The following is a 23,702-nucleotide window of genomic DNA, read 5'->3' as shown; positions in this document are numbered from 1 at the left end:
TTACACCTTGGTGCTCCCTGGTGCCACCTCGCTCCAGGCTCTGCCCCACCGTGCCCTCGGTGTTCCCAAGGCCCTGGGGGATTTTGGTGTGGCCGCAGCCCCCACAAAGCTCCTTGGGGCCCCTCCTGGACCCCCGCAACCTGCCCCAAGGGAGCTGCCCGCTGCCAGGAGGTGCCGTCTGCCATGTGTTGGGGCTGGAGGTGCTGGACGTGCCCCAAGTGCCCGTCCCATTGGTGCCCCACTGCCCTGCCAGGGGTCCCCATGGGTGCCACTGGAGTTCCCCTCTCTTGGGGTGCTGGGGTTGGGACCAAACGGCCCCCACGGCTCCTGCGGGCAGCTTCAGACCGAAAATTACCTCTGTGCACCTGCCCCACACCCCTCCTCGACTCTCAGCTGCTCCCAGGGCACCGTCTACCTTGGGAGCCACCTCCCAGCCCACCGCGCCCAACCCGCGCCCCCCAAACCCTCCCCTAAACCACCCCTGGCCGGGGGCAGCTCTGGGTGCTCCCCGCTCCGCTCCGCTCCGATCCACTCCGCGTTTTGCGGCCAGCCGGGCACGGAGGCGGCGCGCTGCGGGCTGCACCTCCGAGCGGGGCCGAGCGGAGCCGAGCGAATCCGAACGGAGCCGAACGGGGCCGAACGGAGCCGAGCGGAGCCGATCCCGCGGCCGCGCGCCCCGCCCCGCCCCGCCCCGCCCCGCCAGGCGGACACCGGCGCGGCCTGCCCCGAGCGGCGGCATGGCGGGCCCCGCCGCCCGGCCCTAGCTGCCCGCTGCAGGCAGGAGCCCCCGCGGCCCTCATGGAGGACACCTAGGGCCGCCCGGGACGCCAGCTGGAGCCCGGTGAGTGCCGCCACGGGTAAAACGGGGGGGGGGGGGAGCGGAGAACGGCGTCGCCCCCGGTGCCCCCCCCCCCCCTCCCTGAGGGGATCGTCACGGGCCGAGCCCGCTCCCCGCCCCCCCCTCCCCCCCCGTGCGGCCGTTGGGGCCAGGACCCCCCCCCCTTCCCCTCCTTCCCCCTCTTCCCCCCCTTTTTCCCTTTTTTCCCCTTTTTCCCCTCTTTTCCCCTCCCCCGGTGGCCGTTGGGCCGCCCCCTCCCCCCTCCCGGACCGTTGGTCCCGGTTCCCCCTCACGCCCCCCGCCCCCCCCCCAGCCCCTCAGTGTGGGGGGGCCTCGCCTTGTGCCCACAGGCCCCGGGGGGGGGTGCAGGGGCCGCCCCCCTCCCTGGAGCCCCCCCCGTGTCCGTGGGGCCCTGGGTGCTGTGGGGGTCGCTGCTCGTCCCCGCTGTGCCTCAGGGTGCCCGGAGCCCCCCCCGGGGGTGGCTTTTTGGGGGGCTGCTCCCCTCGCACCCAGCGCCCTTGGCACTGCAGCGCCGCGGGGACCTCGTGGGTGCCCCCCGCCAGCGGGCGAGAGCCTCCTGCCAGGAGATTTCCAGGCGTAAGTTGTGTTTGGGGGCACGGGGGGGGCACCCGCTGGAGGGCACAGGGCTCCTCCGCTGCCCGGGATCGAGGGCACCCCGAGCACCACGGGCACCCCGCGCTGGAGCCATCGCCGTGCTCCTCACAGCCCCATCCCGAGCCCCCCGGGACGCCGCCGCTCGTGGCTGCGGTAAGTGCCGAAGCTGCCGGCCGGGCACGGTGGCCACGAACGGCTCTGGTGGCCACAAATGGCTCCGGTGGCCACGAACGGCTCCGGTTTTCTCCGGGTGCAGCCGAGGGGTGAGAACGGGCGCTCCTGAGATAAAGCGCTCCCTCCCTCCCGCCCATTGTGTACACAGGGAAGGTCACAGGTTCAGGTCTTGTCTGTCAGACTTGGCTCCCCTCCACCTCCCAGCAGGCCTCTTTTTTTTTTTTTTTTTTTTTTTCCTTTTTTTTTCCCCCTTCCCCCCTGTTCTGGGTAGGCCCTTTCCCTCGGAGGAGGTGTTAGACGAATTTTTTTGTGTGACGTATGGCCAAGAGCTCGCGGGCCCTTTTTTTTCCCCCCCCTCCAGAAGAATAAGGATGCCGGTGTCGGGGCTGACTTTCAGAGCAGGGCCGATGCTGGTGTGCGAGCCTTCCTCGCCTGGACATCCTCAGGAAAACCTATTTCCACGCTTTGTGTGATGACTCCGGCATCGGATTATGCTGCACATTTCTAGCTCTTTGTTGGCAGTACACAGCCCTGCACAGCGCTCGAAAAATCCAGTCAGCTTATTTTATTGATTAGCTTTTGAACGGAATAATTTATAATTTATCGTTCTGAGGCCGTTTTGGTCTCGAAAACAGAAATCCTCGTCCTTTTTCCACCCCCTTTAATCCACCAGCGTTTTCTCCTCTCCCTGCGGGGTAGAGCTCGCCGAGGAAGGGCGATGTGCACGGCGCCAGGAGCGTGGCCATCTCGCTGGTGCAAAAGAACGAGGATTTAATGTTTTACCTAAACCGGCCTCGCGTTCAGGACGAGGGCCCCGAGCCAGTTCAGAGCCACCAGAGGAAATTAATTATCAAGCAAGTTGTAATGACCTGTAATTGAGTATGACCGGGGCGCTGGGGCTTTTTTTTTTTTTTTTTTTTCTTTTTCATGCTTGGACTTCATTTCCAGCGGAGGGCCTGTGCGCTTTGCGCGTCGCCATTCGGCTGCTCGTTAGCTGGAGGTGCCGGGCTGTGCGTGGAGGTGCCTCGGCGCACGTTACCGCGTCCTCTGCGCGCCTGCAGAGCGGCAACATTATTTTTTGCAGAGCCTGGCTCTGAGGGAGAACCTGGCGAGAGTAAGGGACGCTCAGCCACCCGCACCCCAGCCCAGGCTGGGTGGGAAGGGCGGATAATTTCTCCCTCCGTGCAGTGGCGAGGTCGCAAAGGCCCCTTGCAGGAACCGCAGCACGAGCAGCCATGCGGCCGTGACCTCGGGTCGCAGCCCTGCGGCCACCAGAGCTTCTCCTCTGAAGTCCTTTGGCTCTCTGGAAGCGTTTGCGGGAAGAAATGGCTCACGAGGTGGGAAGGCAGCGGGGGGATGCTCAAGCCACGTCGAAGCTACCTAACAGCTTGTGCCTCTTGGTGATGTGCAAACAAGGTCGGTCAGGTTTGTTCTCTTTGAGAACTGGGCAATGTTGAATTTAAATCTGCCTCTAGGTTTGCATTTGCAGTATTTTTTTTACATTCCTTGCCTTTTTGCATGAGTTAAAGAACACCAGGAGCTGCCTCGTGGATCTGGCACTTCTGCGCGGGCGTCCCTGCGCACGTGGATCGATTCCGTGTGCCCGGCCGGTAACCGTGGGCCGTGACAAAGCCACCCGGCGAGGGCAGCGGTCTCTGGCACTGACTGCCTTGGTGTTTCCCGGGCACACTTCTCCTCTGCTCGCTCACCGTGTTGCTGTTGACCCCGTGGGCTGGAGCCTCGCTGCGTTCCCACGCGGCCGCGCTCGGATTCGGATTAAGGCCTCGGGGTGCTGATGCAATGCTGGTGCCAGCTGTAAGGCACTAAGCTTCTTTGTCCCCTTTATCCCGAGCCTTATGTAAAGAGGATGGTATTTCTGCTCCCAGGTACGTTGTTTCAGGGCAGCCTGGTGCTGTGTGCTGTGGGACGTGGACAGCAGTTTCCCCAGTTGGTGTTGCGAGAGTCATGGGGCTGTTCCCAAACCTGCCTCGTGTTTCCCAGCGGCTGCTGGCTGTTCGTGGGAAGGCTTTTTGAGATGTTTGTGCACGCCGACCTTCCCAAAGCTCCCGGAGGTGGTCAGGCAGCGTTAGTCTGGGGTTCCCCCTTGGCACCTCTTTTCTGCTAATGCTTTGTGGGCATGGGCGAAGCGTGTGGGAGCTCTGCGGAGCTCTGCTGGCTTGGGTGGTTCCCTGGGGTGGCCTCAGAGCACACGGGTACTTCGGCTGCCCTCACAGAAGCAGGTGAGGAACCAGCGAGCTCATTTGGCACCCAGCCTCATGGTCTAGTTCATCCTCCCCAGCTCTCGGGGCCGCTCTGCAGAACGGGTGCAGAGTGGAGCGATGCGACCCCGGCAGCTCTCGTGCAAGGGAAGGAAAAGAAAAGACCCGATCGGGGCACGGCAACACAAAAAAGGCACTTTCTGCTAACTGGGATCAGTGCCTTGTGGTGCAGCATGGTTTCAGGGAGAAGGCAAAGTTTGTGCTCTGATGGCCTTGTAGTAAGGGAAAAGGGGCTGGCTGCCTGTCTGGGAAACCTGGCTGTGACTTTGGCTGCTTCTGAGATTTCTATTTTTTTGTGTGTCAAATTTATTAGTTTCTGTGAAGGAAATGCCTATTTCACTTCTGGGTTCCGGTGAAAAATCTGTTTCCTAATTGAAGCTGAGATGTTGTCTTGCTTTTTTCGCAGCTGAGTGTCCTTCACATGCAAAGAAATCTCTGATGGACCTGTTTGAACGTCAGCTCTGATGCGGTGTGAGGGGGGTGTGTGTGTGTGTGGAGAGGTACAGAAGGATGTGAGTGCGTGGTTGTGGATGAGGAAAGAGAACTTCAGGAGAATCTTGATCTTGTATTTAAGCATTAAGCGCTCAACTTCTGCAATTCATTTCCTTGTTTTCTGGAGCAAGAAAAGAGACAGGGAGAGGGAAGGTAACCTTCCTTTTTGACACTCTGTCACCGAGCGTGTCATGGGCACGGAAAAGTTTTTCAGCCTGAGATGTTCCCTTTGAGCTGTTGCTGGGTCTGCTCGGCCTCTCGGGACAGCTGGAAGGCTGTTTGTGGACTGCATTTCATCAGGTGCAGCATCGCATCGTTTGGCATGAGTACCATGATCTATCGGTAACAAAATGAGGCGATTTCAGAGCGCTGTTAATAAACCCGGGGAGCCCCTCCTGGGTTGTGGTGCAATGGGAGCATCTCTGCGTGGCTGACCCTCAAGATTTGGCTCTGAGTTACCCCGAGACCTGGTGCTTCGAGGAGAGCTCAGGATCCTGCCTGCAGCTCCTGAAGGCGTGAGGGGGGCTGGCGCAAACTGCCCTGCTCCCGTTGAGGAGGTGGAGGCTCTCCGGCAGAATTCACGCTCCTTCCCAGAAGGTTTGGTGGGCGATGCTGCAGTGAAGGTTCTTGTCCTGAAGCTTTTCTCTTCATTTTTTTTCTGGTTTAGCATCTAATCCATACCTTCCCTTTGTACTTATTGCCGCAAGTAATTACAGCTGGGCTACAGCTACCAAAACAAGCCGAGTACACTTTGATGCATGAGTCTTGCTTTTTTTTTTTTTTTTTGTATTGTATTCCTTTACGTGCTGGCTAATTCACAAAATTCAGTAATTTGCAATGGGCCATTAGCGTGAATTAGCAACTTTCTGATGTATATCATAGCTTTGCAAATGCGCTTTATTAATCTGTGAAACACACCTATTTATTATCCCTCTTGTTTCAAAAAAAAAAAAAAAAAAAAGAAGGTGGTGGTGGGGAAATAAAGCGCTGGAGGGATTTCTTGGTCTGGTACTCTCTGTGCCTGCATCCGTCCCTGTCTGTGCCTGCCTTCCCTCCTCCCGCACTTCGCAGTCTGGCTGGTTTTTCCCAAAGTGTTCCCAGGCTGATGGCTTGACAGCAAGAGGGATTACAGCCGCACGTACAGTCTTCTGCTGCAAATGAAGCCTTTGCTCGTGTAGCCAAGGTGCCCTAATTGGTTATTGAATGAGGGGAATTAAAGGCATTAAGAGGGGAAGTGGCGGCTCCTTCATTTTTGGAGCGGCGGAGAGATGTTCTTCCTCCTCTGACGCCTGGGAAAGGGCCAAGGCCGCCGGTGCTCTCTCCTCAAATTAAAATCAAGCCCAGGAGCTCGCTGCCTCTGCCCTGCGGCCCCGGGAGCGGTGGGGACGCAGCGCTCCGTCCTCCTCCATGGACAAGCATCGTGCTGCCCTGGCGTGCGCTCGGTGCCTCCTTTGTGTCGAGCCCCAGGTGGGAGCGTGGCTGGGAGCTGGTGCAGAGCCCTTGGTTCACATCGCCCCGGGGCTCTTCTTTGGGGTGGCAAAGGCAGGAGGGAGAGGTTGACCTGTGTACCACCCCCTGCCCGGGTGCTCTCCCACCGACGTGGCCAGGGCGAGGCGAGCAGCCTCCCTGCCTCCCCAGGCCCAGAGAGGAAGGGTGCAGCTCTCTGCCGAGACGTGCCCGGTCTGCTCCCACCAACGCCCAGCAGCTCGGGCTGCTGCCAGAACCACCGGTGCGCTTCTGCAGGCCTGCGGACGGCGTTGGGCGAGCGGGGGAGAAGGCCGAGCTGCCTTTTTTTCCGGCGTTTGCTCTGCCAGTTGTTTATGCCCGCCGCACGCCTTCGCTTGGTGCCAGCTTTTCTCTCTTCCCATCTCCGTGACTGATGTTTTGGGGATCTTTCCTGATCGCATCCATCTCGCTGCTTCCTTTCGCTGCCGACTTTTGCAGGCTGTTGGCGTCCCTCCAGCCTGCGCGGAGCTTTATCTGGAATATGTGAGCCTTCTTGGTTATTTCTAAGCGCTCTCTGGCCCGGTCCCCCTTGGAGGCTGTGAGCGAGGACAGGGCACCAATTCAGATATCTCTAAGCCTCTCGTAAATCAGCTCCTTTCTGCGTTGGGGTGAGCAAGGGTGTAACCAGACCGGTTTGAAATCCGCACGGCTGCGTTCGTTCCAGTTTCCTAATGGAGAACAGCTCCGTGGATGAGGGAGAATCAACCCCCAGCTTTGTCCCATATGTCCCTGTGGGAAGCGTCACGACGCACAGCTCGGTGCCAGTCAAACGGCTTCGCCCAGATGTCCCGTTTCGAGTGTTTCATGTTATTTTTGGACACAGCCGGCAGCGGCGTGGCTGACTGGGTTCAACGGGAGCGAGCTGCAGCGTGGTAGGAGAGCACCCGCGCTGGGTCTGGCGCTGCTGGTAGCACACATCCCGCTCTGCAGACTGCTCCCAAGCGTTTCTGAGCCCGTCCTGGCCAGGTGTGGCTCCCAGGGGCTGCTGGTGCCACCAGGGAGCTGCCAGCATCCACAAGGCCCGTGCTCAGAGCTGGCAGCACCCGCGACCCGCACTGATCGGGTGGGGGCTGTAGGATTGGGGTGAGGACGGTGCTGTAATTCTGGTCCTTGTTGGACCCTGACGTGCAAGTTGAGGAGCAGCTTTGATGCAAGAGCAGATCCCCGTTGAGCATCCCTAATTGCCGTACGCTCCCCGTGTGCGTGTTGGTGAGCTCGGGGTCCAAGCCAGGTACCGGGGGTGGCTCTGTGTTTGTGGGTGAGCGACAGCAAGCGGGAGGGCCGAGAAGGTGCCGTGTGTCTGTCCTGTATCAGAATGGAAGGAAGTCGTGCTTGGTGCCTTCACCTGGGTTTGCAGGTACTCTGGTGCCTGCTGATGGTGCCGAGGATTGTGCACGCGAGCGATGTTTCTCTTGCAATTTGTTGCCTTGAAATGGGAAGCCCTTGGATTTCCCTGTGTGTCGGCAGAAGATGTCTGAGCAGCGTTTGATTCAGTGCAGAGGCAGGTAGCTTGAAAAAAACACGAGGGCTGAGGAGCCCCAAACCAAAATACCTGTAAATCTGAAGAACCGCCGGCTCTCGAGGCACGAACAAACAAAAAATTGTGACTTTGGTGCTGGCGCTTCCAAGAGCGATGGGAGGATTAAAGACAAACTCGTGCCACTTTTCCTGTTTCCTGATGTAAGGAAGGCCTGAAACGTTTCCTCCCTTTTGGTCCCCCCTTTCTGTGTGCCTCACGCAGCGGTGACGTCGCTGCCGGTCGCGTTTGGCTCGTTGGGGGCTGAGGGGAGCGTGTGCGAGTGGGGGTCTGTTGGGGCTGGCTTTGCTCTCGAGCCTTGTTCAAGAGCACTGGGGGTTTTCAGCCCTGACTGAGCTTCTCCTAAATAAGTGTCAGGAGAGGTAAATGCTGAGCTGTAGCTAGCCCAGCAAAGCGTTTCCTTCAGGTCTGGTGCTGCGTGCTCGTATTTTGTGGCACCTCTGCTTTTGCTGCTCTTCTTTGTGATAATCTCAGTTGAATGTTGCTGCAAAGGTTGTGTTTTAGGGTTCCCAGCAGATATGGGGTGGATGCGAGCTAGAGCTCTGACCTGAACCACATTTTTTGACCGATGCTGAGTGTTACGTTGATGCTTACCCGGGCGTTTGGGTGCAGGTGGGCATCACGACTGGTAACCCTGAAACCCTGCCGCGGGCAGAGCCTCCCGGCCTCCCCTTGGCTACGGGCTCCCCTCTCCCATCCATCCCCAGCCTGCGTTCGGACACCGCAGGCTCCTACCGACCGCCAGCAAACGACTCGTGCCCCGCGTCAGGTTCATCTCTGGTGTCAAGGCTCAGCCCACGGAAACTTGGAGTCCCGGCGTAAGTTTCTGGAGCGCTCGCCGGGCGCTGCAGCTGCATTGCATGCTGGAAGATGTAGTCTCGCTGGGGCGCACCTCCATATTAAACGAGAAGGGTGGCTCCATTTTATTCAAATTGGGCTCAGCCTGCTGGCTCCTGGCAGCTTGCCCGCGCCGTCCCGCTCGAGCCGGGAGCCACCGAAGTTTTCCCGGTGCGCGGAGGCAGGAGCGCGGCTCCTCAGCGCGGGTCGTGCCCGGTGCCACGCCGGGCGGCCGCTTTCGAAGCCCCACGTTTCGGTTTCGCAACGCCGCGGGCTCCCGCTGTGCGGACGCGATCGAGGAACCCTGCCCCTGTCGGGTGGCAGTTCTGGAGGGTGTCATGGTAAATCTCCTTTGTCTGCTTCGGCTTGACTGATGCACGGGGGAGAGCAAACCCTCCTCCCCTGCCGGATTTCTGGAGCTGAAAGCAGCAAGTGAGTGAGGAAGCTCCTTTGTGCAGATTTCTCCGTCTCCTCTTGTGCGTGCCAGCTGGCTCTCATTCAACATTTCTCTTTTTTTTTTTTTTTTTTTTTTTTTCTTTTCTCTCTTTATTTTTTTTTCTCCCCCATCTCTAGAGAGAGGGGGCGGGGAGAAAAGGAACATCTTAAAAAGAAATCTGCAGAAAAGACACGGGAGTTACTTAACAAAAATCCAACCCAAACAAGCCCAGCTGGGGGATTACGAACGCGGCGGTAGGAGGCGAGCGGGGAGAGAGCGCGGCGGCCCTGGAAAGGGAGGCGCGTCCCCTCGGAGTTTGCTTTAGTCGTAAAAGGAAACAAAAAGGGATCTGGTGTTGAGGCGGCGTATGGGGAAAGCTGCAGGCTGGCTGCCAGCGAGGGGCGGCGGGAGGAAAGGCCTCGTGGCACGGAGGGACCACGCTCCCGCGTCGCCCCGCGCCTCCCCGGGGATGGGTGCCCGCGAGACCGGCGCGCCGGAGCCCTCCGCTCCCAGCCGGGGGAAGCGCCGCATCCAGGAGCTTTTTCCGTCCTCTTTTGCCGCTCCTTCTCGCGGGCATTCCTGAAAGTTAATCAGGGTGAAAATTGCAGTCAGTCATGTCTGGAAGCCACCAGAGGCTGGTCCTGGAGCGCTGCGGGCTGGAGCACATGGGTATGAGACAGCCTTGCTACGCGTGGGCTGGCTGCCTTGTCGCCAGGAGAAGCGCTTTCTCCTGCCCCTCGCCCCCCTTGGGCTTGCAGCCGATCCCCAGCCTGGTTTCCTGGCCTCTGGTAGTGCGGCGGCGAGCTGGGCTCGGAGCATCCCGCGCGTATTTCAGCACAAAGAGCCGGGGCTTGTGCGGTTTCCCAGCTCTCGGCTTGGTGCTTTTTGAAGTGCTGCCTGGCTCTGTTTGAATAGCTTTCTCTAGGTGTGTTTGCAGTTGGCTGCTAGCTCCGAAAGTGAACTTTCAGGTTTGTCTCTAATACGCTGGCTCCTTCCCAGTGCGGAGATGTGGATTGTAGAGGTCTCGGCACCTAATGGAGCTGAATTATTCATGTCTGGTGCTGTGTGTGTGCAGCATTCCCAAGCAGAAAGCTGTCTCCTTGTCGGATCTGTGCTCCAGGACTGCTCTTAAAACGCTTTGCTGGCAGGTCTCCAGGCCAACAAGTGAGCACATGCTTTTCATGTTGTGCGGGGATCAATCCTGCGATGGCAGGAGGTAAAGGGAAGGCCACGTTTATGGCTGGATCAATCCCTCCGGTCTGTTCCGTGAGACGCCGGGGTTTGCGGAGGAGAGCGGGGAGCACCCGAGCAGCACCCGGCATTTGGGGGAGCTGTGGGAGATGCTTGGGACCCATGTATGCAGGCTGGCTTGCGAGGGAGCCACCAACCCAAATCTCATTTTGGGGTCGCAGCCTTCAAACCCAAGGCCAGAATGCGCGGATCCCCGGTCTCTGCAGGGCTGGAGGCCGGCTCCTGCAGCGCTCGCGGCACGACGCGCCTCTCCTTCCCCGCTGCAGCCCCAGCCTGTTCTTGTTCGTCCTGTTTGCAGTTCCCTTCCCTGCCCCGGCAGGGCTCGGGCTCCCTTCTGCCGCCTCCTGCGTTGGGTGAACGCTTTCTCCTCCTGTTTGCTAAACCTTCGGTGGTGCCCGGCTCTCCGCTGGACTCGTGGGCTCGTTCCTTTTGTTGTGGGAGGAACCAGACGCTGCTGCTGTTTGCATAGCTTCACACCTAAGTCCTCCTCATCCGCTCCTCTTATTTTCTGGACAAAACTAATACTTGGCCGTGGCGTATCCCTTCGTTCACGGGCAGTGGGTGACGCTGGGCCCAGCAGACGGCACATTGCCTGCTGGAGGCTGCAGGGCCAAATCTCTGCCCCTTCAGCCATTGTCCCATGTCCCCGAGCACTGTGTGCCTGGGGAAGGCACCGCTGCCGGCTCAAACTCTGGGCCGCCTGGCTCCTCATCCTTTACCCCTCCGGCCGAAGGAATCGCTGCGGGTGCCACGGCGCAGAGGGAGGCCGTGCCGTGCTCCCGAGGAGCTGCGGCCTTCCTCGGCCTGGCGGTGATTCGGAGAGCTCGGCTGGGGAGAGGGGCTCTGGGGATGCTGGTGAGTCAGGGCTCCGGGAGAGGAGGAGGAGGAAGAGGAAGGCGAGAGAAATGCGTGGGGTGGCTTTGGCAAGCCGTTAGCGACACCGGTGCACAAAGTGATCTCCTGATTCGGCACTTTCCCTGCCGCTGAAACGAGAGGTCAGTGCTTTTCATTTTCAGCTTGCATGCTAGCCCCTGGCTCCTGGGGTTAAAAATCTCCGTAATGACCTGTCAGAGAGTGGATTATTAGCTGTGCAGAGCTGGGGATGCTGTGGGGAGCAGATGGAAAATGGTCTGGCTGCGGCAGCCTGTCTGATGAAAGAATCCTTGGCATTTTTACAGTGTTTGCATCTCTGGAAACGCACCATGAAGCTGCTTTCCAGGCTCCTGCCTGCTGGGGTTTGAAGAAATTTGTGTGTGCGTGCGTGTTTTTTTTCTCGTTTCTCTTTAAGTCACCTGTTTTTTGAAGTGCTGCTCGTAAATACTAGCAGGAGCAGGCTGCGAGCGCGGTGGGAAGGGGAAGGACGATGGCGCTGGAGAGGAGCTTCGTCCAAATGGGTGGTCAAGGATTTCTTCCGAGATCTGGAGACTGGGGCCGGGGAGCTGCTGGGAAGAGGCCGTTTCATGTGTTAATTACGTCTCGTAAATGTAATTGCCACCAGCTCATTGCTGTGAGGGACTTCGGTGCTTTCCCACCTTGCGTGTGGCTTTGCTTTTTTGTTCTCCTTGCCCCCCCACCGCCTCCAGAGACGTGTCGGTGTACAGTGCTTTGGGAGCCGGCCCTGCGCTGTTTAAAAACCAGGTACCCGCGTGGCCCAGCCCAGCCTTCCCCCTCGTTTGGAGCCAGATAATTCGGAGCAGGGCCCTGAAGCACGGTGCCACCTCTCGCCGTCCCACCTTGGGGCACGTGAGCTGGGAAGCCGGCGCTTTCCTCTGCGATTTGGCCTTCGGTGACGGCTCTCATGCTTCCAAGCGCTGGTTGTGTCGCAGGTGCCCCGGGGCTGGGATTTATTTGCCACCAAGGCACTAAACCTCGTCCCTGGCAGCAGGGAGGAGCCCCCCCCCAGCAGCCCCTGGCCGTGGGTGGCATTGGCAGGAGAGGAATCAATCCTCCATCCCAGGGGCAGCGCGCGGGGAGCGCTCAATAATTCAGAGGGAAATGGCGAGCGGGGAATGTGTGAGTAATGTCTTGTTGGAGCCGGGAGCTGTGACCTGCCAGGGCCTCGTATTGATCGAGGGACCGCTGCCAGATGGCTCCTGCTGCAGGGACAGCGAGGAGGGGACGCGGAGGGAGGGAGCCTGCTGCCTGGCGGCGATGGTTTGGCTGGGCCCGACGCGGGATTTGGGTGACCGGGAATGCAAAGTGACGCTGGTGGCCTGGAGGGGACCTGCTGCGGGGACAGCTCGGTCCCAGTCCCCTGCCTGCACGCTGCCCGTGGTGCATCTCCCTGCCCGGAGTGCCTGCCATGCTCTTCTCCTGTAACTCTTCTCTCTGCTCTCCCTTTCAGCAGCGATGCCGTCACCTGGGCAGACCCCGACCGCTGGCAGCCCAAGGACGTAGGTGCAGCCGCGCCGTGGAGGCAGGGAAGAGCCTTGAACCGTGAGGGGCCGTTAACTCTAAGATGTCCTTGAGCAGCGGAGCTTCCGGAGGGAAAGGAATCGATGCGAACCCGGTAGAGACGTACGACAGCGGGGATGAATGGGACATTGGCGTAGGGAATCTCATCATTGATCTGGACGCTGATTTGGAGAAGGATCAGCAGAAATTGGAAATGTCGGGCTCCAAGGAGGTGGGGCTGCCGGCACCCAACGCGGTGGCGACCCTGCCTGATAACATCAAGTTTGTGAGCCCAGTGCCAGGCCCACAGGGCAAGGAGGGCAAATCCAAGTCGAAAAGGAGCAAGAGTGGCAAGGACAGTGGCAAGCCAACCCCAGGGACCTCCTTGTTCACCCCCGGCGAGGGAGCTGGCGGCAAGAAGGAGGCTCAAGGACGTTCTGGGGACGGCGCGAACTCTGGTGGCTTGGTGCCTGCCGTCACCCCCAAGGGCTCGGAGAAGTCGGCCAAGGCATCTCGCAGCGTGGCCGGCTCCAAGAAGGACAAGGAGGGTGGTTCATCCAAAAGCAAGAAGGAAAGGAGTGAGGGTGCGGGGGCTCCGTCGGAGAAGGAGCCTGGTGTGCTGCAGCCCCTGGCCCTGGCGGTGCGGGTGGGACAGTACGATGGTGGCCAGGGAACGGAGCCTGCTGCTGCCGAGCAGCTTGGGAGTATAGCTATTGACACGGGAGCGGCGCTCAATCCCTTGGGAGTTAAGTCGGAGCTGGAGGATGGGGAAGGCGAGTGCCGGCAGCTGAAAAAGGTCAAATCGGAGAAGGTAAGGAAGGGGCCGGGCTGCGGGTGGAGGCGGCGGCGGTGCCGAGCACCCGTGAGACCCCCGGTCCCTGCAGCTCTGCAGGAGGAGCCGGGGCAGACGGGAGGGTGACGCCCTGCTCCCGTGCCACCTCCAGCAGAGCGGGGCACTGCGGGTCTCCAACCTGCTGGCTGCCACGCTCCGCTTCCCAGCAGCCTCACCTCTCCTGCTGGAGCTCCCCGAGGAGTGTGTTTCTCTCCAGTTGCCTCGTTTGCAGAGGAGACCTTCGCCTGCTGGTAAATGCGGGCTCTGCGTGGGCGTGCGAGCAAGCACAAGGTGCGGGGCTGACGGGAGCCGCCTTGCTTGGCCTGCTGTTGGTACGTGGGCTTTGTCCCACTCGCGGTGACAATCAGCCTGGGGCCACCGTGCTGCCGTGGGTGGTTGCTCCGTGTCGCTCCTCTGCTAATGTGCGGCGGCGATGCTGAGCTGGCGCTGCGTCTGGGCAGGAGCAGCCTACAGACGCCCTCTGCTCTTCCAGGAGCCCCGCAGCTCCTGTTGGTGGAGCGTGCCCTGGCCTCGTGTCTGTCTGTCTGTCCAAGCAGCACTTTGGGTACTCTCAGGCACGCCCACCTGTGTGTTTGTGCCTACAAGAGCTCATTTGTGCTGATCGCACGCGCGGTGTCACCATGCCCCTGAATCCGAGCGGTCCCAGTGTGCCCATGGAGCGATTTTCTTGTCAGTGCAGGTGGCGAGTGAGGGAGCTGTGGCTGGCAGGCATGTGGGGTGGCGTTGGCCTGCTCCCAAAGGGTCCTGCACGTGCTCGCTGGGTGTGACGGGGGGATTTTGGGCACCAGGAAGGGATTGGTGCACGCAAGGATGGGCCGCACTCAGCAGATTTGGGAGAGTTGCTGAGATCAGCAAGATGCTGGGGAGATATCTGCAAAAAAAAAACAAAAACAAAAAAAAAACACACAAAACAAAAAACACAGTATGGAGCATGAAAATCTGGAGCAAAGGCTGGGGATGACGGGTCACGGGGTGAGAAGCTACTGAGTGTGTCAGGGAAGGAGATTCCTGGGGCAGTCGGCTGAAGCTTGTAAAATGAAGGAGTGGCGTGGGGAAGGCGCCTTGTTTCCGTGTGCTTCCCAGCAGCAGAAGCGGGGTGAATGATTCTGGGAAGAGGAGCGGATGCTCTTCCGTGTGATGGCTTTGAAAGGCCGCAAAAAGCTGTGGGTGCCGAACGTTTAGCGGTGCTCTATGCACCTGGGTGGGTTTGTGGAGGAGCAGTGCTTTGGGCGCTTGTTTGGGGCAACGTCTTTGGCTTGAGGAGACCCTGAGGGGGGCTGGAGCCTGGGAGGTGTCACAGCGTGCTTGGCTGCTCCGCTCCCGAGCAGCCATCTGCTGCTGGCTGCACCTTCGGTCCTACCCCGCGCTGCCTTGTCTGCATTTTGCGGTTCAAACCGTCTTTCTGTCACCGATTCAGCTGCAGAAGCCCTACCTGTGGGGAGAAGTGCCGAGGTGAGGTAGGGGTTGTGAAGACAGGGAGCAGACATCATCCAGCTGCACCGCGAGGCCGCCCGTGCTGCTGTACCCATGCTGAGTCGGGCAAAACCATGCAGGGGGAGGCACGGCCTGGGGGGGCTGAGCCCTGTGTGAACAGCCTGGGTCTGGAGGAAGGTCTGTGGGGTTTGGGCTGGGTGGGAAAGCTGCCGGTACCCATCTACGACGGCACACGAGGTCTGGAGAGCAGGCGGAGGTGTGTGCCGGCTGCGGGAGACGGCTTCCTGCCCACCCCGAGGCAAACCCTGCTGGGAAGCGAGAAACTCGCTCAGAGCGAAAGAGGAACGGTCACACCGTGACTCAGCCCAACCTTTGGGCTCCGGCAACCTGGCCTCTGCTTCACCCTGCCCTGCGCCCGCTTCTGTCTGGGCTGCGGCGCGTGGCGGGGAGGCTGCTTTCCGCCCGGGGAGCGAAGAAGAGGGGCCGGGAGCTTTCGCTGTGCCTTCCCGGCTGGAGTCGAGCTCTCTCAGCGAGTATTTTTCCTTGACAAGGTGCTTTGGTGCCACAGGCAGATCGCCGTTTGCCCCTCCTTCCTCTTTTGTGCTCTTTAAATACCTCCCGGCAGGGTGTTGCAGCCCTCGAGTCCTTGCTGGGTGTAGAAGAGAGCCTTGCTTTGGTTTTCCGACATCCTCTCACATCTGTGCGTCGCGGCAGTGAAGCGAGCAGGAGATGTTTGCCGCTGTCACCAGATGTCTGCTGTGGTTGCTGCTGCCCGGGGTGAAGCTGCCATGCTGCGCCCGGCACTGACAGCCCCAACACCCTTTTTTTAGGTGTGTGTCTGCCCTTGGCCGCATCCTGGCCTCCTACGTGCCCTCCTCTAGCTTGGGCATGAGCGCTGCAGGCGCTGCTCCTCCCCAGATGTGTTTGTGGGGGCAGGATTGGGAGCTTAATGCTTGCAGGGAGCCTTGTGCTGCTTCACCCGTCTCTGGTGTGTGTGGACCAGTGCCTGGGCTTGCTGGTGCTGGGGCACAGCATTTTTTGGAGGGCAGCATGGCATTTTGGGGGAGCACGGTGGTGCTGGCCGGCCAGGGGATGTCAAGCACTGAACAAAAGAGCCTCCCAGCTCTTGGCTGCTGCTCCGGCTTTGTTTTGATTGAGAGGTTGTTCAGCAGGAGGAGGGCGTTTTTGCTGACGAGTGTCCAGATGTGACGCTGCTGCAAACGAGGAAAAGGCAAACAGAAGCCGCTGGAGACGCGGCCCTTCAGAAAACCCTCGCTGCCTCACGTGCGCCGCGCTTTGGGGCAGCACAGGGGGTGGGTCTGGGCATTTTGGTCAGAAGCCACCGGGGCGTTTTCACCCTGCCTTTCCCCTCCACGTAGAGACGTTTCTCTACTTTGGGCACTGCATTTTCTTCCAGCTTTGCATCTCACAGAGACGGATGCTCTGAGACTGCTGTGGGCTTGGACCCGACCCGATCGTGGGAGCAGCGCGTTGCACGTGGCCCTTAATGCTGTGCTGCTGCCTCGCTTCATCCCGCTGGTGTGAGCAGCTCCGTCTGCCACGGTGTCAGCCATCGCCAGCTTCTTGCTTTTGCCCTCTTCTTGGCTGGCTGCTGATGGCACAGGTAAAGCAGCGTGACACATTCACATTGCTCATAGCTTCCAGCTTTGTTGTCTGCACACCATGCATTGGCCTCAATATTTACCCCTCCGTGGGCAGATCCTTTGCTCCGATACCAAATGATTCAAGCAGCTTCTCTGCCCTAACCTGCAAAGCCCTCCGAGCTCCCTGCCGTGCGAGGCTTTGGCGAGACCCAGGCTGCTCTGACGGCGACTCCCATCGCGCTGAGGATGCAGAGGGTACCCTTGGGAGCGGCGTCGTGCGCTTCCCCGGCCTCGTGCTTGGCTGTGCGCTTGAGATTTTGACCCGTGTGTGTTGGGCAGTGCCCGTCGTGGACTCGCCTCTTCGCAGCGCTCCCCACCCTCGCCCCGGCTCCTTCAGGGAGCTGCAGCTGCAGCGGCTTTGGCAGCCCCGGCCGAGGCCGAGCCAAGGGCGCCCGGGAGGCGGCGGGGAGCGCGCGGCAGCAGCTGCCGGCTCCTCTCGCTGCGGTTTCCTTTCTCCAGCCATGCTTGAGTAAGCCGCCTCCGGAGCTGCTGACAGGGCTGCGTTTGGAGGCCTTGGAAATTACACTGCTCATTTCCTTATCGTCCCCTGACCTGCAGTGCAGAGCCTTCTGCTGCAGGAACAAGGCGAGGAGGGGGCACGCAGCCAACATGTGTCAAGAGCTACAAAGGAGGAAATTGGACTTGTTCACTTAAAACCATGGGGTTAGTCTTTGAGTTTTGGCTCCTACTGAGAGGTTATTTATATGTGTGTGTTTTTTTTTATTTTTTTTTAAAGCTGCTAGATGTAGCAGGCTGGGAGTTTTGGCTGATCCCACCTCGTAAGATTCCGTAGTGCAGGCAGGGGAAATCTTCATCTCCTCCCGTTGGATTTCCCCGCGTTAGCAGTGAGAAGGAAGGACGAGGCAAGGCGCCGAGGTCCATGCATGACCTGTTTGCGTTGCCATAGCTGACTGAACAGCTCTGGGGGCTCACCTCAAAGCACAGCCCCATCGTGGTGCACATCCATGGCGCTCTGGAGACAAGGACTGGCGGCTCCCCGTTGAGGCCACAGTGGCACGAAGCACGGCCACGCTGGAGGAGCTGGGAAGGCACAAGGGCAGAATGCCAACGTGGGAGTGAGGAGGTTGAAGGAGGTGGAGGGGTTTGCACTGGGTGCACGCCGCTTCCCCGGCTCAGAAAAGCCGTCAGCCCGCTCCGTTGCGCGCTTCGCGGCTCCCCAGCCGCTTTGTGAGTCGAGCTGTGGATGAAAAGGCCAGCGTGTGACCTATCCTGCTGACTCATGTGCCCGGTTTCTCCTCCAAAGGAGACTCCTTAGCAGATGGTAACTGCTTGAGATGGGTCAGATTTTGAGGCTAACTGGCTTTGGTGGATTCTCTTGTGTTTGTTGCTTTGCTTCCAGGCTGGCGGTGGCTGCTTATTAGCCTAATGACCCCTGCTACACAGCACCATTTATCTGGCTGAGCGAGATTTCTTTAAAGGAAGATTCGCTGGCGTCTCCAGCACTTCGCAACCCCGAAGGCTTCAAAACCGGCGAGCTGCTCTCGCAGCCCTTCCGGGGAGCTGATGCAAGGGGAGTGTGCCAGGAATAATCCGCTAATGAGCAAATCTGCTCCTCCACCTGGCAGCCGGGGAGGCCGCTGGGAAGGGCCGCGGAGCACGGCGCTCTGCCTTCTCCCTCCCCTCGCTTTTTAAGGCTGCCTCACAGAGCACCGGCCACCTTCTCCGGGTTTCCTGCGAGCGCAGTGTCCTTGGTGCCATTCAATCCCCACGCCGTGGTGGCTCTGCGTTCCCGATACCTCACCGGTGAGCGCGGGGCCATGGCCGGGTGGCTTCGGAACATCCTCGTTGGGCAGCCGGGCAAACCTGTGGCCGACCTCATGGCCGCTGAGCCAGAGGTCACCGCGAGATCCGAGCCAACCAAAACAGTCACGGGTCCGTCCTGGCGCGCTGTGGATGTCCCTTCGCAGGATGGAGCTAACCACAAAGCTTTTTCACATGGTGTGGTAACAGCGCGTGCTCCTATCTGATGATGTGTCCCCTGCTCTTGACACTGAAGCTGGTTTAAAAGTCGTTAATTGTCTAGATTGATCTTAAAATATTGCCTGTCCCTTGTGCGCTCGGGGTCCCTGCAAACGCACTGCCGTGAATTGCGCGGGGAGCGGGCAGAGCAAGCAGGAGGAGGTCCTCACGTTGCCCACCCCTTCAGAGGGGTGGGATGTGATGCAGCTCTGAGGCAGTTTGCATCCCAGAGGAGTCCCTGCTGCTCTCAGCTGCCCCTCCTGCATCCTGGGGGTGAACGTGGAGCCGCTGCCTCCCTCTCCCTGCCTCAGTCTGCCCCAAACGCAGCGGGATGCGCGCCGGGAGCCGGCGGGCTGGCAGGTGCTGCAGGTGGAGAGAGTGCAATTACAGCTACAAATGGCGGTGTGTTTTTTTTTTATTATTTTTCTTCTTTTTATTTTATTTTTTTCTTTTTCCCACCCCAAGCCAGAAAGCAATTTCATTCCAGGAAGCTCACTCCCCCAATTAGCCATGTAAATGCGATGTGATTTTTCCCAGGTGCTATGCAAATGAGCGCTCTTCCCCGCATCCCCTCTCGCCCCGTCCCTGCCTCCAGTCGTTCGGGTGCCGGTTCGCTGCCCGTGTGCTGGGAGCAGCCCCTCTCATCCTTTGGATGGCCGGACAGCTGAGACGGGGCAGAACCTCATGCCAGCTGGCCCAGCACGGAGACCTGCACGTGGGGCGGTGATGGAGCAGCGCCGTCCCGCGCTGGGCACGCCGAGGGATGCAGCTAACGCGGCCGTACCGGCTCTGAGCGAGTATTTCCAGCCAGCCTGGCAGCGTGGGAGCCCTCCCTGCCCTCCCCGCTCCTGCATCTCCTCCGGCACAGATGAGGTGACCTTGGCGAGACCGAGGGAGCAGGGGCAGCACAGCCGAGCTGGGAGGTAGGCTTGAAAGAAGAGGAAAGCTCCGGGGCGAGGCCGGGAAACCTCTTTTGAAGGCTGAAAAGGATCCTGTAAGGGGAGGATGGCGAGGAGCCAGCGGGATCTTTGAGGTGGTAACGAAGTCATCAGCAAGAGCTGGCGAAGCCAGCCTGGCCCGGCCGGGGAGCCGGGAGCATCTATGGGGCGCCTTGTGAGCAGCGCGGCGATGCGGCGCTTGGCGTGCTGTTTGCTGTTCTGTGGCTTGCAGGGGAGGAAGGCCAGCGTGTATATATATCACAGACCCGAGCCGTTTGCTAACAGGAAGGCTTCTTTTTTTTTTTTTTTTTTTTTTTTTTTGCTTAGCATTAACATTTCAAGGCACAGGAGCCCTTTAGGTATTTAGTGTTTTATGGTCTTCCAGGCCGGCTATTAATACTCCACTTTGTGTACAAGGGTGAAGGGAGCTGGAGGGGCTGAGCCTCTGCAGGAAGGGCTGTGAATGTCCCTTTGAAGGAAAGCAGCCTTTCCTTCAAGACCCTACAGCCACGAGCAGAGCATTTGGTAGCTGCAGACCTGTGGGGGGAAGAGCCACGGCCCCTGGCGAGGTCGGATCTTGCATTAAAAAAAAAAGCACACAAAGGCTGCGTGCATGAAACCACCCTGAAATGTGCCTGGTCAGCTGGGGTCACTCCTGGTGGAGCCGTGTCCCAGGCAGCAGGCAGCAGGTCTCCACAGCGAGGGCCTCGCAGCCTCCCTTCTGTTTTTTCCTGTTTGAGGCTGCCTCGGGCTTCCTGCTGCTCTGCCTTCAGGCCTGCGCGAGCCCTCGGGTCGGAGACCCCTGGGGAAGGGGCTTCCCTCGGCCGCCCCTTCACGGCGTCCTTCGCGTCTCCAGCCTTCGGCAGCACGAACGAGCGCAACCGGGCTTGCAGGTGCCTGGTGCCTGGGCAGGAGCCCAAGCGCCTCAGCCTGCGGCCCACCAAAGCAGCCAGATTTTCTGGGCAAGGCGGGCCGTGGTTTGGCACGGGCTCCAAACCTGATGGCACGTAATGAGAGTTCAGCTTGGCAGGGCTCAGCGCCGGCAGGGAGATCTGTTCCGAAGCCACCAGCGCCGAGCAGAGCGTGTGGGATTTCGGTGGAGCTGGCCCTTCCTGGGCAGCGAGACCCATACCCTTTGGGAGCCCTCGTCCCTGGTCAAAGCTTCCCAAACGCAGCACTGGAGAGGTACCCGGAGGTGCTACGTGAGACAGAGCGCTTCGAGCATGGCACAAGCAGGGCTGTTAAAACCCAGTCTCCTCTGGGAGCTGATGGCCTGATAGGGGAGATGCGAAGAGAATCACTTTCAATTTGCCATTGATCCTAACGAGCCTGCGTGGGAGCCTGAGGTGGCCCGGCCGCGTCGGTGGCTATTAACGCCGGCACTCAGCGCCGCTATCAGGACTGCCTCGCTGCTCAGTTCTAGGAAATCGAATAAAGAGAAAACCACTTAGGAGGATTTTAATCAGAACTTGGCAGAAGAATTTAAGGAAATCCAAGAAATCTTCTGACAACCCCGCTTCGTGCCGAGACTGCTGATGAATGGAAAGGGTGAAAATGGGGGCTGCGGCCGGGTTGGGTTTCTCCTGGGCTGTGAGAGCAGATCATTTAGCACTTCTGCTCCCCGCACGCTGGGAGAGGGGACCAAGAAGTGAGCTGTGTTCCCGGCGCTGGAGGCTTGCTGTCAGCTGATGAAAGGCATCCCAGATCTGCTGGAGGTGTCCAGCACCAGCTTGGGAGGAGAGGATGGCTTGATTTACAGTAATAACTGCCTCAGTGGCCATGCAGATCCGGGCAGTAGTGTGAGATGGTTGGGTTTCTTTGAGAAGCTTTTGGTAGTAGTGGTAAATGCTGGTGGGACTGGGGAATGCTGGTGTGAGGTCCAGAGCATCCGTGGATGGCCAACAGAGGAGAGCTTCCAGCGGTGAGCTGTGGGGTCTGCAGCCAGCCCAGTACCAGAAGAGCTGTTCCCCTGCTCGGACAAAGCTGCTGCTGCGATGGGAGACTTGTCTCAGCCCTCCAGACCTGACTGAGAACTGGTGGTGACCCTATCACGGTGTTCTCGTGGCTCGAGTTACTCATCTGGGGCTTTGACTCTCCTGCAAATCTTTATTTTGGGAAATTTGATTGAAAATCCATGGAGCAGTACGAGTTGCTTGACCAGCGAGGGGAAAGGGAGCTGCAGGAGCATTTTTGTGCATGTGTCCGGCAGATGGGCAACCCAAGGCAACTTTTATTTCCAGCTCCAGGTGAGGTGAGCGTGTAGATTTGGTTTATGAGAGCAACCCCCCCCCCCAGAGTTGTTTATTTATAGTGAGCTTTCCAAGGCTGCATTGTACTGCTGCTTTGTGTTTTATTGATACTCCAACATCTGGGCTCTTCTTCTAAATCTGCTTTCATCCAAGAAGAGGTTAAGGGAGTGAGAGCCATTCTGATAAACCTGCCAAAAATAATCTTTGCCTGAGACAAAGTGCCGCTCACAGGGCTTTCTCTTGTAAAACCCGTGGCGTGTGGGCATGACGAACAGCCGGAGGAAGCCCCCGAGTGCTCCCGCTGGGGGCTGCAGGACTCTGACTGCTCTGCGAGCGCATCCGAGTTTGTCACCTGCCTGGTGAGGTGATGGCAGAGCGGCCAGCGAAGCTTCGGGGGCTCATGGCTGGCTCCTGGCGAGGAGGGACCCGAGCGCACGTGGGCAGGCTGGTGGGGACCGAACTGCTCCACCAGGACAACGTCGGATCCTGCACCCAGCCTGAGAGCTGGTGGAGTGTTGAGGTGCCGAGGAGGCAGCGGTGGCAACGCGACACGGATACCTGCAGGAGCCATCTGAGAAGCAGGTTGGTGCGGTACCGGAGCCGAGCGGTTGGCTCTCGGCACCTGGGAAGCTCAGAGCTGAGCTGAGCGCAGCAGCCTCAACTCTGCCCCCTTGGTCATGTTCCTTCTGGCAGCGTTTGCACAAAAAGTCGCCCGTCCGTATGCTGGGGCTTTGCTTGACAACTACGGCGCGGTGACGAGGAGCTACGTGTGTGTGCTCCAGAGCGGCGTGGCCGTGAAGCAAAATACTTCCGAAACACCAAAATACAGCAAAAAGGCATGAAGCCGTGTGCGTTGGGGGATTTATCGGAGGGAGCTCCGCGCTCTCCTGACTTTCAGGGCTCCAGCCCAGGCCTGGGGACGCGCTCTGCCTCTCCTGATGGCCACCACATCGGTTGGGCTGGGCGTGCGCATCCCGTCACGCCGTGGGGTTTGTGTTGGGCACCTGGGCTTCCCGGTACCAACACCAGCGGCCGTCACGTTTCAGGGAGCAGTTCCCCTCCCGGCCTCGAGCTCACCACCGCTGCGCTTCGTTTAAAAGGATGGCGGCACCGGAGGGAGCAGGAGCGAAGCGCGAGCGCAGCCGGGAGTTGTTGGAGATGACGCTGCGGGGGATTAAAGCTGTGACCAACTCTGAGCGCCTCGATTCCATAAATAATTGTGCTGCTAACCCAGAGGAGGCCCTCCGAGCTCCGGAGGGAGCCGCTGTTTGGTCGGGGCCAAGAATTTGGAGGGGCTGATGGATCCGTCCTGGCGGCGGGCTGCAGCGCGGCTCCAGCCCCGGATTTATTGCTGTTGGCAGGCGGTCGCACCCGGTGCAGCTTCTGCAGCTCGTGCCTTCCCGGGGACTGGGGGGCAAACACTGTTTGTTTTTTCTAGACTAAAATCGAAATCTCAGTGTTGTGGCGCTCACTTGTGTTCCGTTCCCTCTGTTTGCGACCTGCTCTGCTTCCTGCAGCTGTCCCCGCGGAGGAAGCACGTGGACACGGTTCCACCTTTGGTGTCTCATTTGCAAAGCCCCTCGGAGGGGCAGTGCCACGAGAGCTGGGGGTGGTTGCTCTGGGACTCACCGCTAAGGGAGGCACGCTGGCTTGGTGGCACGCTCCTCTTCACCTGCCCCACCTGTGGGCTCTCCCACCAAAGCCAACTCGCACGTGAAAGGAACGGCATCAGGCTGCAGGCATCTCTTGGAAGGTAGGGAGCCTCGAGGGGAAATCTCTTTCCAGCACGTGCTCAGCTTGGGCTCGGGCATGGGAGCTCTTCTGCGTCCTTGTGCGGTCATCGGGGCGTCGCGGGAGGTGTCCTGGCCACGTCCTCCCACACTGCTGCTCGAGGGTTTGTGCAGCCATGTGGGGAACTGGGTCAGGGAAATGATCCAATTAAAAGCTGTGCCGAGCAGCAAGGAAAAAAAAAACAACAAAAAAGGCAGGTTTTAAGCAGGCGGGTTCCCAGGGCTGCACAAACGTGTTGGTAAAAGAGGGGTAGGAAGGAGCAGGGTGGAGCACGGCGAGATGCTTTCTCCTGGCGTTGGTGCCAGCGGTCCCTGAAGACTTGCTGAACTTGTGCTGGTAGGGCAACCGCAGGGGCAACAGGCCTGGTGAGAGCTGGCGAGCCTTCTTTTCCTTCCTGGGAAGCTCAGCCTTGCTCCCTGCGGGTGGGCTGAGTT

General features: G+C 59.5%; 1 protein-coding gene across 3 annotated transcripts in view; it reads left to right on the top strand.

The window, feature by feature from the left end:
* Nucleotides 1–695: 695 nt before the first annotated feature.
* The window catches only part of ZNF609 (zinc finger protein 609), a 47,390-nt gene continuing 24,383 nt past the window's right edge, over nt 696–23,702 (top strand). For 2 of the 3 annotated variants that reach the window (XM_084532443.1, XM_084532445.1), the window contains exons 1-2: nt 696–841; nt 12,310–13,170. In XM_084532443.1, coding sequence (XP_084388569.1) covers nt 12,424–13,170 — 747 coding nt within the window. In that variant the 5' untranslated portion in view covers nt 696–841; nt 12,310–12,423. The remainder of the gene's footprint in view (nt 842–12,309; nt 13,171–23,702) is intronic. The other variant, XM_084532444.1, reaches the window with a different exon arrangement.

The sequence above is a fragment of the Aythya ferina genome (genome assembly GCF_964211825.1).
Source record: "Aythya ferina genome assembly, chromosome: 11".
Taxonomy (NCBI): domain Eukaryota; kingdom Metazoa; phylum Chordata; class Aves; order Anseriformes; family Anatidae; genus Aythya; species Aythya ferina.
The sequence above is the reverse complement of the archived record's forward strand: the minus strand, read 5'-3'. Positions and strand labels throughout refer to the sequence as shown.